At 46.9% G+C, this 16,660-nt stretch overlaps 1 protein-coding gene across 3 annotated transcripts in view; it reads right to left on the bottom strand.

The window, feature by feature from the left end:
- Positions 1 to 4,063: 4,063 nt before the first annotated feature.
- The window catches only part of LOC126050239 (rho GTPase-activating protein 20-like), a 39,084-nt gene continuing 26,487 nt past the window's right edge, over positions 4,064 to 16,660 (bottom strand). For all 3 annotated transcript variants that reach the window (XM_049827850.1, XM_049827851.1, XM_049827852.1), the window contains exons 7-15: positions 16,095 to 16,172; positions 15,285 to 15,351; positions 13,003 to 13,191; positions 12,363 to 12,538; positions 11,668 to 11,829; positions 10,345 to 10,454; positions 9,230 to 9,419; positions 8,475 to 8,592; positions 4,064 to 7,891 (exon numbers count right to left, since the gene is read on the bottom strand). In XM_049827850.1, the coding sequence (XP_049683807.1) occupies positions 6,147 to 7,891; positions 8,475 to 8,592; positions 9,230 to 9,419; positions 10,345 to 10,454; positions 11,668 to 11,829; positions 12,363 to 12,538; positions 13,003 to 13,191; positions 15,285 to 15,351; positions 16,095 to 16,172 (2,835 nt within the window). In that variant the 3' untranslated portion in view covers positions 4,064 to 6,146. The remainder of the gene's footprint in view (positions 7,892 to 8,474; positions 8,593 to 9,229; positions 9,420 to 10,344; positions 10,455 to 11,667; positions 11,830 to 12,362; positions 12,539 to 13,002; positions 13,192 to 15,284; positions 15,352 to 16,094; positions 16,173 to 16,660) is intronic.

Genomic DNA, 16,660 nt, shown 5'->3' with positions numbered 1-16,660 from the left:
GAAGTAAATGAGTAAGAAGGCAGGACTGGCAGGAAGAAACTGTTATGCACATACCCTGACCTCCTGTGCCACCTCTTCCCTCCCTGAAGGGAGTGGGAGGGACTGGTGTGTCCCTGTTTGTTTAATTGTTTGTCATATTCCCCCCTCCCCCCCCCCCCCCCCCCCCCCCAGTTACTGAATCAGTAATTAAAAGGTTATGCTAATCGGCAATAAATTAAGTAAAATTCCACAAGTTGAGGTGTTTCAGCCTGTGACAATACTACCTGATTAGATGGGTGAAAAACAAATTTTGTACGGAGAGAGAGAGGTAATACGTCTCGTTAGACTGAATGCTGTAGCTGGGGCCAGAGGAGGGTAAACACTTTCAGATGTACACGTCCTCCTTTAGATTTGAATAAGAGCTGCAAACTCCAAGTTTAAGCATCCTGGTGCAAAGTGAGCGGAAAGGATCTTTCCAAGGTCAGGATCTCTGCAAGCGTGTCGAATGATTTCGTCTGGGACCACCTTGTAACTCTGCCTCCTCCTGGAGTTCGTTCTCCCCCGTTACCCGCTGGCTTGGACCTGTGGTTTGCGTTGGGTTCGCAAGCCCGGACCCGCCCGGAAAAGTTCCGCAGGACGAGAACGTCACGGCCGAGCTCTCGGCCCGGCAGGCGCTGGCATCAGCCGCCGCCCCCGGGCGGTGCTGGGGGGCCGGGGGCTTCGCGGGGACGCGAGGTGGAGCTCGCGGTGCGGCAGCAGCGCCTGGCGCACGCAGCGGCGGGGCGGAGGACGCGGCTTCGTCGCGTCTCCCTCCCTCACCTCCTCGGCTCCGTCCCGGGGAGCTGGGAGCTGCTGTCCGTGCTCGGTGACCTCGGTGCTACCTCCCTCCACACCTTCCTTTCGGGGAGGGGTGATGCTGGCCCGGGCCCTGCCCCTCTCAGGGAGGTCCCGTGTCCGCGGGGGGCTCTCGGGCACAGGTGGAGAGTGACGCCCTGTAACTCCCCACTACAGGCTTTGGCTTCCTCTCTGGTCCATCATGCAACCACGGGTGCAAAACTTTACCCGGGGAAAAGAGCAGGCAGCTGTCTACTGCGGGGATTTTCTAGTGTGGGCCAGAATCGCGTGCTGTAGGAGGTGAATGCTGTAGGGTGGGTTTTTTGCGGGGTCCCAGCCCTCTTTTGGGACCGTGGCTGCGGTGGTGTACTGGGGCTTCAGAGGCTCTCGAATGGCATTTCACATAAGCTAGTTCAAGGCCAAACCTTCTAGAGGGTAGCCCTTTGTTAAACCTCAGGAAACTCTTCCAGGGTGTGCCTGTTTCTCCCAAACCTCTTCTCCTCCGACTTGCCCCAGGTTGCTATAATAAAGCAAAGAGAATAAAAAGGGATTAAAATGAAAGCAGTAAAGCCCCCACCTTCAGTACCACTTTGCGTCTCTCCCCACTCCTGATGCTGCCACTATCCCTTTGCAAAGCAGAGATGACCCGGAGCTTTGCAGTCCCACTCTTCAGCCCCCTCCTGTTTGTGACTTTGAAGCTGGACCACAGGTTGCTGCTGAAAGATGTCGGTTCTCTACACAGAGGTGCGATGCCATATGCTGGTGGGATGGCAAGGGAGGGAATAACTGCTGTCTTGAAAGGGTGGATTGACTGTTGCGCTCCTCTTCGGAGCATGGGTGACCTTTGAAGAAAAAGTTTCCGGGGCAAGCTGTTTGCTGTGATACGCAGGTAGCCAGAATAGCTGCTCTTTGGCAAGGCTCTGTCCCTTGAAGGTGCCATGGGATAGCAGAGAGGACTCTGCACAAAGGAGCTACCTGCAAAGGATGGGGGGAAATATGTCTTGAGAGACTGGCTTTCCTGACTCTGTTGGGGTGTCAGAAATGGGATTGAGGTGGTTGAAATAAACTACAGCTGCCCCGGGCACTTCCATCACTGTTTTTGTCAGCCTGCAGGGTAAGGGAACATATTGTACATGCCAAGCAGAAATGAGAAGAGGCTGAAGTGCATCAGTCATTGTCTCTTCAAGGCAAGTGAGCTGGACTTGTCTGGCCTTAGTCTATAACGGGAGCAGGTCACGAAGGCTCCTCACTTCCCAGATGGCAACCACATAACGTCTTCCTGAGTGGCTGTGTCTGGCGGGGCACCGAGTAGGGCTTTCAGTATGTGTCAGGCCAACTTGGACTAAATATCTCCTTTTGATCTGAAAAGGGGCAGAGGGAGAAGGGAAACCTATTTATGTCTGAGGGCTGTACATTAAAAGACAATGTGGCCTTTCTGGGGCAGAAAGCCAACTGTCTGTGTATTTGGTATTTCTTGTTATGAGCAAGCTGGGTGCTGTGGAACTTTTTCAGGACTGCTTGGTGACTTCCAAATACACCTCTGCATCTCAGGGAGGGGCACATCCCACTTGAGAGTTTTGAGAAAGGAATTTTGATAGCAGTTGGATATAGTAAGCGACAGGAAAATGACATCAAGCAGCACCCTAAGGCATCACAGATCACGTTCTCAGCAGGTGTAAATCAGTGACAAAGGCAATGACTGTGAGGATGGGGTACTCTCCTGTTGAGGAAAGGGGCCCTTATTCGAATGTTTTGTAATTGTCTTCCTTGGACTTCCCAGGAGTGCTTGTCCAGAGACTCCACCACACGACAGAAGATGAACTAAACAGGTATTTACAAGGAAGATAAAGCTAAACCACTTGCACCTTCCTTCTTTGCAGGAAGGCAAAGAGCATTTCTCTTTTTCCTTATCTTGACTTGTCTGCTGCTGTGCAGCTTTCCCCTCTGTGATACTGCACCGATGGGAGCACTGACAGCACATCTGCAAGCTGCTGTAGGAGCGTGGGGTGAATCACAGCCCCAGGTGGCAAAGGTGACCCACTGCTGGGTGTCTCCTGCCAGGGACTGACAGGAAAATAGGGTTCTCTCACAAGAATTAAGTCAGAATTTGTGTTTTGGGCAATTTATACTTGGGCCTTGAGTTTCCTGGGATTAAAAGAAGTAGTTTGGCATTATTGTTCAGTAGAAGCCAGGAGCCCCAGGACCTTTTTGTCGTTATGTCTTATGTCCCCATGGGGATTGTGGCCAGGATTTGGGAGGTTTAGAGGTGGGGCATTATTATTAAGGCACTTACATATTCCTCAACTACACTTACAGAATGCTGGATGGTGGCACAGCTTGCAAGTTTCCTGGTCTGCTATGCCTAGGAAATCTATGACTAATTTGCTACATGTATTTTGATGGCCTGGAATAAAGTGGAACGCTTCTGCTAACTTAATGGATGTAGGATTGGGTGCCAAAATGTGGGGAGCATCTTGGTCTCCAGCAAGATGGACTCTCAGAATTGCATTATTGCCTGGGCTCATGGAAAAGGGGGGATGCAGATTTCCATGCCCAGGCCTAGAGGTAGCAGGTACACAAGGTCTCTGTGCCCTTGCAGAACTCGTCTCCCTCTGTCTTGTGTAGCACCCTGCCTCTGCTGTGCAGCCACATGCTCCCAAAGGGATCAGTGGATTGTGCTGTCTTTTCTGATAAATTTTAGAGGGTTTTGTTTTGTTTTAAATGAAAAAAAAAAAAATTATTAATAGAGACCTGGCTTAGAGCAACTATGCAGGGAAATGCGCCCATATTAGGCAGCCTAAAATGAGAAGATGACAGTGTGTGTTTTGCCCCGCCTCTCCTAGTGTTTCTATAAACTAATCTCTTTCTAACTTGCTTGTAATTTTTTTAGGTGACGCAAATTGTGAGCTCCTACACTGCGTTTGGTCCAGGTCCCCCTTGTTTCAACTGAGACCAGCCCAGCCACTGAGCCGGTTTACAATCCATTAGCATGTTTAGAATATTCTCTCTTCCAAGTACAGACAGACTTTTCTCATAATATTTAGTGCTGTTTTGCCTTCCTGAAAAGACACAAATAAGAGTAATGCCTGAGCCAATTTGCTGAAAGAGGGCTCCTTGCCAGCCTTGCAGATCTGGGGTGGGATGCACGTGTGTTTTGCAGCATGGTTCGGTGTTTTGCAAACACCACCACCCAAGCACAGAAGAGAGGGAAGAACGAGCAAGGGAACAAAAGGTGATCACTGCACCACAGTGACAAACAAACTTGTGTGTCTTTTATTGAAATAGTTACAACTGTAGCTCTGGAAAAAAGACTGTGAATGCCTCGTCAGTGCTCATGTGTGAGGGAAATGATGGCAGGGGGGGTCGTATTATGATTATATACACCTTTCATCATACAAGGGCCAACGAGGTGATCTGGGACAGAGAGTGCTACATCTGAGAGTTAAACACCCTGCATATAACAAATCAAACTCTATACGCCTTGGAAAGCAGGCTCTGGGCTTCCACCTCTCTCCCCTGCCCTGGTGTTGGATGGCGTGAATTTGGAGTGCTGGGCCAGTTTCCTGGCACTGACTGTCACAGGCACCTGGCAGATGAGTGGAGGCATCTGATACCTACTAGACCATTTTACAGAGGTGGCTTCCCTCTCTGTGCAAGGACTGAACCATGGCAGGTGTCAAGCAACTCCTGGTATGGCTATTTGCAGACACTCAGGAACTTGGCAGGGGGCACTTACTCCACAGGGACTACCTTTCAATTATTAGGATTCATGTATTTCTCTTATCCTTCACCCATTCGCTGTTAATTGGAGTGTCTCTGTAAAAAAGGAGTGTCTCTCTGAGAGAAACCACCTTAGAAAACTCTCGCATAACTTTCAAATGAAACAGCCTGAACCTTTTAACCTTTGAGACTTTTCCCATCATTTTCTTAACGCCTGTCAAACTGATGTGGTGCTCTCAGCTTCTCTTTATTGCTCAGCTGGCAGCATCACAACCCTCTAAGCAAGTCCCGTTATGGCTATAGTGCTTCTGAGCATTGCATTGAGTGGAACCATGGGGATGCTCCCAGAGTCTATTGGCTGCATTATTTTTTTTTAGTAGTGCAATACAAGCAGCCTGTTTAGCCCATCCCTGACTGGCACTTCTCCAGACTTAATTCTGCTGGAGCACACTGGGCTGTGTACTATGCTGAGTGGGAACTCAATGCTTCTCTGAGACAGCATCAGTGCTGTTGTAGCCTTGACAGTCTCAGCTTATGCACTGTCTGACAACTTTCTGGCCAGATGGGGCTTTGCTTCAGCATCCATTCAACAACATTCTCGACAACTTCCGCAACTCCTCAACCTCATGCTAAAGCCAAATCCTGCTTACGTCCTTCCCAGCGTGACTAGGAATTTGATTAGTTGCCTCATCCACACTGCCTCTGGAAAGGGCCTTCTGAAATGTCACCATCATTTACAGAAATATAATGTCACCTTTTACTAGGACTAAAAGGACCAGGTACTCCCAGAGGACCCCAAAGAAGACAAATGTTCATAGCCCTGCCAAAGTGACAGTGCTAAAATCCTTTATAGTAACTGTGGCTCTATCAAATGCTAGCTTTGGGGGAGGTACGAGAAGAGAGAATCAATGCACAATTAATTGGGGGAAAAAAGCAATCCTGGGGTTAAAATGTTATATATGCCATCTGTCAGTGAAAGCTGGGCTTTGGGCTCTGTGCTCCATTTGGTGTTTCTGGAATCCAGCCTCAAACAGTGATGAATGCAGACTGTGAGCTAGACCACCAGGGGACAAAAGATGAGCAGAGAAAAGCAGCAGTGAGTTCTGGGATGGAGGTGGAGGGTCTTTCTTTGGATGAATGTTGGTGATGAACAGTGAACAGTGGAGGATTTTGTGCAAGCATAAAGAGTTTTAACTAATTCTGATGGAGCATTAGCTGTCCCAGTTCTCCGGTCATCCACACACATCAGCAGCTGGCTGGAGAAAATAAAACAGTTTTTCCTTTCCTGCTTTAAAAAGAAACAGAGTCATACCCTGTACAGGTCAGCTAATTCACGGACAGGGATAATCCTGAGTGGCATTCAGCCCACTAGACACCCAACCAGTGAAGTCTCTTCCATAGAAAAAGGGTGTAAAGAAAAAACAAGAATAACCTCCTCCCCCTGCCCCAGCTAAAAATGAACATTAAACCCCAACATTACATACACATTAGTGTCACTTTACACTTATTGCCCCATGCAGCCTGCTAGATTCTTCACACCCTGATCATATCTTACAGAATATTTTCTGCTGCACATCCACAAAAAAATATTCAGTTCTTCCACATTCATCTCTCTAGACAAACGTCTCTTCTGCAAACGCCACTGTATCACGCTCCTCTGTGGCCACCTCTGCCAGTGGCTGGCCCCTGAGCCACTCCACCCTGCTCCGAAGGAGTTCATTCTCCACTGCTTCTGCCTCAGCTGTGGGACAGGTCTTGGTTTCATCGTGCTTGAAATACTCCCTGACGGTGTTTCGAATGGAGGCGGGGAGGATGATATGGATGGTGTGGCTGAATGTGTTGAAGCCCTTGCTCTGGGTTGGCGCCTGCGCCATTTCCACTGGCTTGCTCTCCAGCTCCTCGGGAGTGGAGACACTTTGGGGGCTCTCTTTGTGCTCTGCCTGCGGGGATGGGATCATTGGTTCATGGTGGTAGCGCCTGGAGATGGACTGCAGGACAAGGGGAGTATTTTGCCCATAGAAAACTGTCTGGGGGATATGGACTCTCACAGTCTGCAAGCTCTTAGACAGGCTTTGCTCACTGCTGCTGCTGGGTGAGTCACTGCTGCTGGTGTTTGCCATGGATCTCTCTTCTTCCTCTTCCACTGGAGACCCCCAAGAGCTTTCTTTATTTGGGGCCATGTAAAAAGTTATCTTGGTGCGCTTCAGGCTTTCCTGGCTTGGAGGGCAGGCATCAATGCTTTTGATTTCTGTGTTCTTCATTGCCTTTTCCCTATGCTGCTGGTGGCTGATCTGTGGGGATTTCTCACTGGCTGGGCTGGCAGCTGGTAGCTCGGGGTTTTGTTCAAACTCTTTGGTATAATCCCAGCTGCTGAGCCCTGGGCCAGGGCCCACTACACCACTCAGCTGTCTCTCCTCTTCTTCCCAGTCAGTGTCAGTTAGTGAGCTTCCCACGGCAGCTCTGCTGACAGATGGAAAACTTTTACTCTCTGCAAAGCAATGACTGCTCTCTACAGCCTTGTGTTCGTACTCATGGAAACTGTCCAGGTCACACAGATGTAAAGGCACAGGAGATGTGAAGGACTTGTGCCACTCTTTCAGGGACCTCTTGGCAATCTTGGGCGACACAGCATGAAGCCTGGCAGACGTGCCGAACATGAATGGCAGGGATGAGACGTCTGTGGGACTAATGGCTGATGACTCTGAGCAGTAGGAGAAAGCACTGTCTAAGGAGCTGAGTGAGGAGGCAGATGGGGAGGTGGTGGTAGAGGACAGGCTAGAGAAGCTGGACCTGTTGGATAGGCTGGATTTCTGAAGGCTGAGCTGCTGCTTCACCCTAGAGCTGGTCTGAGGCGACTGCCACAAATTCTGCCTGGCCTTATTGACCCCAGGGCTTAGGCCTTCATCAATCAACTTCTGGCTCTCCACCTGCAGCTGCTTGAGCCTGTGAATATAATCTGTATGGCTGTGCATGATGGTGGCATCGCAGCTGGACTGGCGGGCCACCGGCTCATGGCTCTGAGCAGGAAGCTGGGAGCTGAGGCAGACGCTGGGCTCGGATGAGCACCGGTCCCTGGCCGGGCTGAGTGACCGTATTGAGCCAATGGAGCAGAAGGAACCCTCCTCTTCCAGGAGGTCATAGCTGTCTGCACTGGTGTTCTTCTGGGCTTTGCTTTGGTAGCAGGCTGTGATCTCACTGAACAAGTCCCAGTCTTCCTGATCCTCATCGAGTAACAAGCTGCTGGATGCTTCAAAAATGGCATCTGTTTCAGGTACCAGGTGGTGCTTTGGTCCTTCTGGGTCACAAGCAGAAAATTCCAGCTCATCAGAAGAATCATCATGCTGAGCCAAGCCTATGCCTGGGGCAGAGAACACAGATTAATTTGTTGCCTATGTCTCCTAACCCCATACAGTACCTTACAACCAAGGCAGGGAAATACTATCAAGTCCATGGAAAAGCAAAGATGATCCGTTATTTTCACAGGGACCACAGCAGGACTGGGAACAATATCAAGAATTCTGGCTTGATGACCTGAGCTTTCACCACTGGCCTGTATTCATAGGATAGTTAACAGAGACAACTTGACCTCTTTCCATTCAACCATCTGGTTTAGCTTTACAGAACTAATCTGGCAGAAAAGACTGCTAGGACATGGCATTTCTAAGGCTACACTAAATTCTTGTGATGGCTGGAATAGGTTGAACAGCAGCCACAGAGAAAGACAGCCGTCCGCAGGGACACATTTGAAGTGATGCACCTCAGCCCTCTGCTTTGCCCTTGCTTCCTGCCTATGCCTGACAGGCAAAGGGAAAACCAAAACCAACTGTTTTTCAATGCTTTTCCTTGAAGAGACACGAAGGGAAGGCAAACTCTTTCGCATGAGGAGTTTGCCTATTAAAAGATTTTAAGCATTTCTGGAAGATACAGTACCACCAACTTACCCAGAGATTCCTCTGAGTTTTTGGACTTCTTTTTGTCTGGTCTTTGAAACAAGGAAGCAATGTCACCTCCAAAAATCTCTCCTGAGTTTTCAATCAGGAACTGCACTAACAAGGCCACCTGGCAAAGACATGAATTTATAGAGTCAGTTTCATATATATATAACCAGCTATAAAAAGCAAGTCAAGTCAGTCCCAGAACGTTCATTTTCCTTTGACAAAGATGTAATTTCCTACATAATCTTTTGCTCAAGAAGCTGTTAAGAACATGGCAGTGCATCTGTATGAACTACACCTGGGGCAAGAATATGAGCTACATGAACTGGTACAGTGAGGTGGGTACAGCATGTTCTACAATTTTCCTTACTATTGATAACAACTCATAAGCTACAAGCAAGCATTCCTCCCCTCTGACGCACTGTCATGGTCATTGCTTACTTTGTCTCTGCAAGATGGCTTTAGACCCAGCTGAAGTGGCAGTGTCTAACTTCAGCTGCTCCATCTTTCTTGTGCTTGCTTGACCATGTAGGAAGTTCATATGGTAAAGCAACCACAGCTTCCCTTTCCACGCTGGATAAACCGAGTGGCTAAATTCCCCTACCAGCAAAGGTGCAGCTGCAGAGGGGAAAGGATGAGGCCCAGCTGCTCAGCCAGTACTGTCACTGATCCTATGCCTTCCTTTAGTCTACAAAATACAGTGCCCATAAAAAGCATTAAAAGGGGAAAACAAGCATGAAGCCAAATCCATGGAAGATTACCTTCTTTGTAGACCTGCTCTCCTCTTCAGGCCCAGTGGGACTTGGTAGCCACAGCATATTGGGTGCTATGCAAAGAGCCAGGTTAAAGGCATTCATCTGATTCACGCCGGAATTCTGCTCAATATGATGGAGAACTCCAAAGAGGTGTCTAAGTAAGATGAGGTTGGCCTCTGGAAGCTGGTTGACTAGACTATTCAGGGAGTGGGAACAAAGGAAAACAGTGCTGTTCACAAAAATCTGCTCTTCAAATGTCAGACGTTGCTTCCCAAAGCTTTTGCCCCCTTCTGCCCCTTTGCAACCAGTTTGAGTCATTCACATTTGATAATAAAGTAAGACTGTGTCATTCCCCTCCACTAACTTATGTGAGAGCCACAACTTTACATCCATATTGCTTATCCCCTCTGGTCACAGACCCAGAGGGACCAAGGGACTTACATCCAGAACATGGGGGCAGAAGTCTGTAATGCCTTAACAAAACAAGGACTGCCCAAAGGAGGTGCATACAGCTCCAGGCCAGCAGCACAGGAGACAATGCCATTGCCTGTGTCCCATGCTACAGAGATAATGGAGGAAGGAGGCCCAGACCAAACTGAGCTGAGCCATTGACAAGAAGAGGTTTGATATACTGCATATCCCACAGGATGCTGATAGACTATTCTTGCTCAGGGCAGCAGTTTCAAGGCAGAAAAGCCATTTTCAAGATCCCAGTCACCATCTTGGCAGGGCTGTTTCTTCTAACTGCCAGTATGACCACTAGCTTCATTTTGTGCACATAAGAAAAAAAGTTACTAATGTTAAGGACCTAATTCCACTAACATTTGATGTACTCCTGGAGGCTGAATTATTGTGCTTTTTCAGTTTGTTGGTTCTGGTAATCTGAACTGGTCATCAGAAAAGAATTTTCTAATGACATTTTTGGGGGTCAGAAATGTTAACAATGTTCATAAAAGACCATTGAAATGAAAATGTTCTGACCAGTGACACTGGCAATCAGCAATAGCTTTGCTGTGGTCTGGAGCATTGCCAGGAGTCTCCCAGAAGATGAAGTCTATGCTTAAGGCTATATGCTCCCCCTTCTCCCACCAAAAGAAGCTTTTACAAAGGCTTTTACGAACCTTTTGATAGCTTCAATCTTATGTGCCCGATTTTCCGTGTCCACAGCTTCCATCCACAGTCCGTGCATGTCTGAGGATAGAACACTGTCAGGTATATTTCGGAGAAAATCCTGAATTAAATATATATATGCAGAGCAGTCTGGTCAGTTTTGAATTCCTTATTTTGGTTTCACGATGCATATAGTCATTGTTTATTCATACTAGGCACAAGATAAAACAAGACATGACACAAATACATTTCTCCTCCCCTCCCCACTTCCACCAAGCTGTCCTCCTCAGGGCTCTTCCATTGCAGCACTGCAGGACCGTGTTGCAGCTGCTGGAGGCATAGGGTGAACAGCCAGTCCTCATGCCCTGCCCCGTCTGCAGAACAGGACTCATCTCTACTGCAGCAGGCAAAGGACTCATCCCTAAGGCTGTGTGCATAGCTCTGTCTGAAACATTTCTTTCTCAGATATAAGGATTGTTGTTTTTTTTTTTCTCAGGGGACTATTTAACAACTTAATATATGTCTTGCGTTGGAAAGTGCCTGAATATCCTCCCAGTCAATGGCTTTTTTTGTATTAGGGCAACAAGAGCAAGGGACAGGGATGTTTTTTGATGCTTTAGGTGCCTGAGTTGTTCTGACCAGATTTAATTGCCAGTGCAAAAGATAGGCTTTTTGTTACTAAAACTTGGGTCTTATTGCAAGCTTCATCCCCCACCCACCCCAACCCCTCTACTTGGATTTGGCAGCTGTTTTCCCTTTTGCTTTCTGGCTGATTAGAGGGTGGAGGCTTAGGGTCTAGATAGTACAGGCCAGGTCCTTTGAGCAAGGCCTCTCTGTTTGAGGGGGATGCAGAGCAGTTGCATTTGAATGGCATGAATCATCCCATTATCAACCTGCAGACTCTTCTGTGTGGCCAGAAAGGACAAAGAGCATCTGTGCTGCTGCTACAAAAGGGCTTCATGCCTGTCAGTGCAGCATCTGAACTGCTGAGTCCAGACTCTGGCATGTTATTTGGCACTGTATAGATAACATGGTTATCTTGGAGGCAGACATTACTGTATCACCTGCTGGAGGCTGTTTTGTACAGAGAGGTGCAAAATGAAACACTGGCCTGAGGGCCACTGCACATACCTGCATGTGAAAATAAGCACCACTGGGTCAGGCAGATGCCTTTGTGCACATAGATGGATCACGCCATCAGGTGAAAATGTGCCTTGCTGGAAAATGCTTTCTGTTCCCCCCCAAATCTTCCCTACCCATAAAGACTCATGTTGCTTCATTAAAGAAGGAAGGTACCATTAGCCCAGACAGCTGAGTTACTTGGCCAAACATACCGTGATGACAGCTGCAGCCACAAAGACTGACTCTCCATCCACCTGAACATCATCTCCAGAGTTCAGCCTCTCTTTCAACTCCTTGCAAGTCTTGGCATTGGCAGAGCGTCTGAAAATGCCCCTAGTAGAGGGACCTTCGTGGTACAGAAGGAGCAGCATATCCTAAGAGAAAGCCCAGTTGTACTTCAGAGCCTAACACTTTACCCTGTTGTTTGTGTATTTTATACCTCACATATTAGAACATGATTAAGGTAAGACCTAGTCAGTACTGGGAAGAGGACAGGCATACAAGAGGTTTATCATGATTTAACCAGGGACAAGAGCCTATCAGCTAAGTTGCAGGTACAGTTCATGTGGGTATGCTTATTCTGTGGCAAAAGTAAGCCCAGTGGACTCTTGTAGTGAATGAGGTCTAGACTATGTAGCATGGCATAGTCCACTGACATTGCCCCTTATCAGCTTGTGATGACCTGGTTGGAGACACCCAATGAAACAGGATGGACATCTGTGCACAAAGTGATATGGATTACACAGGAGAGGGATGCTCTCACACTTGTTACTGAGCTAGATCTGAATCACAAGCAAATGACAGTCTTCTTCCCCATGCAATCCTCATAAATACCACAAGTGGCTTTAAATTCTGGGCTAAACACATCAAGTTTAGGTCAGGATGGACAGTCTAGGCTGCTCCTTACCATGATTGGCTTGGGAAGGATCCCGTCAGGACAGACAGAGGACAGAGACAGGCCAAAGAGCTTCCGTGGAGTGGTAGGCGACTGCGAAGGAGGGCTGCCTGTCGGTGTGCTGGTGCTGCGGCGCAGGGCCCAATCAATCAAGGACTTCTTCCTTTTGGTGTGTTTCTGCAGCGACTCTGAAAGAAAACACAGACCTTCATTACACACCTGTCTGTCCTTCCTACTGGCCAGCGAGTGATCTACAGTGGAGGCAGAGTTCCCAGCAAAGCAAGGACTTTCTACCATTGCGTGTTTAATAACTACACTCTTAATGGGGACAGTCAAGATAACATACAGCAGTGAAATCGCTTGTTCATCTCTCAACTATCAGCAAAACTCTTATTCAATCACTGTTCTTCAGGGAACCTTGGTGTCTGTGCAATGTAAGAATGGCTTGGAATTGAAAGCTAATCAAGGACTGAAAGCTAATTCCAAACATTTGCACAGACAAATTTAGCCCCTCTGCAATCTCTTCCTCTTTGCATACACTCAAGTATGAGAGCAACTCTGGGATATTTGTATGGTTCCAGGAAGAGTTTGGCACTGCCATGGAAAGCAGCAAAGTCTCTGCCTGGTTGTAATGCACTCCTGCAGCCCCTACCTCTCCTCAGCTGCACTGGAGCTTGGAGCCTGGGTTTCAGGACAAACTGACACTGTTTTTCCTTTGGGAGCTGATCAAGGAAGGAAGACTCTGTCCCATCAGCCAGGAGGGTGTTATTGTTGGTTCCTTGCTGCTGGTCAGCAGAGTCCCGGAGACAGTTCAATGCGATGCTGAAAGGATGCTCATGGCCTGTTGAGCAAAGAGTTGTGTAAAGAGCAAGCAAAGATGCAGAGCTATGTGAAAACAGCTCCAAATCTGGGCAAGAGGAAGCAGCCACATCCAGTGGCTCCCACTGCAGCTGGGCCTCTAAGCAATGTTGCTCAAAACCTCCATCTGTGGTCTAAAGAGGCCAGGGCACATCTTTGCATATATATATGATCATTGCTTTACAAATAAGTTCATCCAGTTAAACCTGGCCAGCCACTCTTCATCAGCAGCTCTCCAGAACATTATGCAACAAAGCACTATTAACTGGGTTTAAGCCCTTATTAATAGGCTTATGGGCCCCACTGCACCAACAAAATACTGTAAGCATTGCTCTGTGTAGGAGTTAGCTTACTATGACAGTCTAGTATGCATTGGATGAATACAAAAAGCAAGCATGTGCCATGACGACTTGGAAAACTCCAATAAACACCCACAAATAAACATGTGCAGTCTAAAGAGCTCCAGAATAATAGTCTTACTACAATGACATGGTCTTTGGAGCAAGATCTCTTTAATAAACCAACATACATAAACTTCCTTGGAGAGCCTGGGGTTTGTATTTATTGGGTTATCACTGAAAACACAATGCAGAGTTAATGCAGAGAGTACTCATTCAGCCTAACTAAGCAGTATGCTATAGTGCAAAACAGTCTGAGCAATGGCTGCACCATTGATACATCTGTCAAAGAAGCAAGCTGCAGTTTAAATGCATCTAACAGCTTTGGTTTAGATGCTGCGTACATCAGTGTATTTCCTTGCTTCCTCTCTGGCAGATTGTACGTTTAATCTTATATTTTGCTGTCTTATTTTTGTCAACTATCCACAGAAAAACCTATTATTATTGTTATTGTTATTATTATTATTGGAAAATTCCAGCTTTGGTGATCTCCATGATGAATCCTTAGCACTTAACAGACAAAATTCAGTGGTTTATTTTAAAATTTCTTGTATTTCTGAAATCACCTGCTAAAGATCTCCAGCACTTCACTGTTGTGACTGTCCTCAAATGTCTCTACATACACACCTACTTTCCCTCAAGCCTCAAGAGTTTCTAAAACCTAAACACAAATTGTTAAAAATGAAAGTTTTCAAATAAACAGCCTGCAAAGGGTGCCTCAAGTGGCCCACATGTGCTTGTGAGATGAGATTGGTACTGGATTAAGGTGGCAATTCAGAGGACAACAATGTTAAGGAGCTGTATGCAACAAACTGAGTTTTTAATATGCCATGACATCTTGTGTGGAAAACAGTTTCCTTATTTGTGAACTGAAATGCAATGAAAACTAAATAAATACCAAAAAGGTAGGATAAACATGTTAGCTTCCTAACTGGAGGCTTAAAAGTCACCAATGGATCCATCTAAAAATTCTGCTTCCTGCAGCTGCCAAAGCGCTTTCCTCTGGACCTAGCATGTTTGTGCTGAACGACCACCTAACTGCAGCGACTTGTTTTGTTTCTGATGGAGCCTGAAGGCAAAGTGCTCAGGAGGTGTCAGGAGATGCTCTGTCTGATGGACATCGGTGGATGTCTCTATCACAGTTAGAGAAGGTGGGCTGAGGCTGCCCAGACCACAGGCACTGCCTGTGAGGCAAAGCCTGCAAAGATGAGCAGGAGAGGATGACCAGCCTCCAAGCATGCAGCCCTCCAAGCTCATTCCAGCAGCAACAGGGATGGGATTGGGCTTTGAGGCGTGTCCTACCCTTGCATCACATCCGCTGCAGAGAAAGAACTTCTTAGACCAGCCTAAAAATCTCCCGTTTATTCGGAGCATCTGCTGTGAAGTGTCATAGGCTCCCATCCAGAGATGCACATTTTTGCTTGGAAAAGGGAGGTAAGTGTGAAGATCTTCAAAGATGTCACCATGCATTGCTTAAATGTGCATCCTGAGACCATAAAAGCCAAGTGACATCTCACATCAGCTTAATGTCATGTCTCACATCAGCAACAGTCCCCCTACCATTGCCTTTTTAAGTGAAGAGTGCAGTGTTTGAGATGTTTCTCTGCCACACACATCAGTATCATTTATCACTTGTTCCTGTGGTGCTAGAATTCAGGGAAAATGGGAAAGCTCTTACCAATGAGAGGGTAAGCAGGGTCATCTTTTCCTGAGATCACCCAGAGGTGATGTTCACTTGTCCTGCCCTGGCAGTTGAGGAACAGAGAAGAGAAAAATATTAGGTGAAGGGGGCCAGGGTGAGGGTCCACAAGGTTGCACTCCATTCAGAAAGCAACAGACAGCAACAAACAGCTGAACAGGCCAAGGAGCCAGACATGCACAGCTATCTCCGGGACATCTGCATGGCTGGGAGGGATGGTGCTCTGGATCAGTCTGTCTAATACGGAGTGGAAGGGAAAAGGTTCAGGAGAAGAAAAGACTGAGAGCCAGCAGGATGTACACCCACATGACGGTTTCCCCGCCTATTTTAGCAGTATGTTCCACAACCTTCCTTGTTATTAAACTACTGGAACACTGTCAAAGCTACCTTTTAAACACTATAATGGGAAAGGCTGGACCACTGCAATGGGCCAGGCTGATCTGATAACATCACTGATTTGTTCAGTATTTCATGGCTATATTAATAGTCCTTTGACAAGCTTGGCTCAATCCTAATGCTGGATTGTAAGCATTGAAGAAGTGCTCTAAAATCCAAAGGACTTTATTATACAAGGTTTGAATTTAATGTAGGCACATAAGCATGTCTAAGTTTCTCATACTTGGCACCCACACAAATAGATTGTTTCTTCATCTTGTGGTCCGGAGAGTATTAATGCCTTACTGGTTAGCTACAGTAAATCTAGACTTCTCCACACCTGCACTGTCCTGTAAACCAGACGTTGCCAGCTTCCTTAGCTAAGATCTGGCAGACTCTGCAACTGCCACTTACAGGAAGTCCAAGCTGTAGAAGGGTCTTCTTCATCACACTCTCTGCAGTTTCCACATTGGACACATTGACTGCAGTAGTCTAGAAAGGAAAATAGAAAATAGAGGAAGCTAATAAGAAGGCATGAAGTTTGGTTACAGTTTCTTGTAGCTTGAAAATCTGGGGAAACTGTCACTCATCAGTCTATTGACTGTCTTTTTACTAAATGTTCATGGTTAGAAAAGTTGTACTAATTTGAACTGCACTGGAATCATTGTTAAGGATGATGGCTATACATTGTGAAAACTGTTCTCCGCTACTTCTTCTATCATGGATTTATTATATCATCCAAAGATTTTGTCCAGTAGAAATCACAGGAAGTGGGAGGTGTTCGGATGCTGTATTTGACTGATGGTAGTGCCTGTCAGTCCAAAGGGTGAACATGGCATGATGCTAATAAACCATGAGTGTGTGTGGGAAGAGTCCCTAGGAAGTAAATGTGACCCAACAAGCTTGGCATGAAGCCTAGAAATCTATGCTATTAATGTGAAGAGGCTGGGACACATTCCAGTAAATTAATTCAGGAGAAC

Source organism: Accipiter gentilis, chromosome 24 (genome assembly GCF_929443795.1).
Source record: "Accipiter gentilis chromosome 24, bAccGen1.1, whole genome shotgun sequence".
Lineage (NCBI taxonomy): Eukaryota > Metazoa > Chordata > Aves > Accipitriformes > Accipitridae > Astur > Astur gentilis.
Note: the sequence above shows the minus strand (reverse complement) of the source record. Positions and strands in the feature narration are given on the sequence as shown.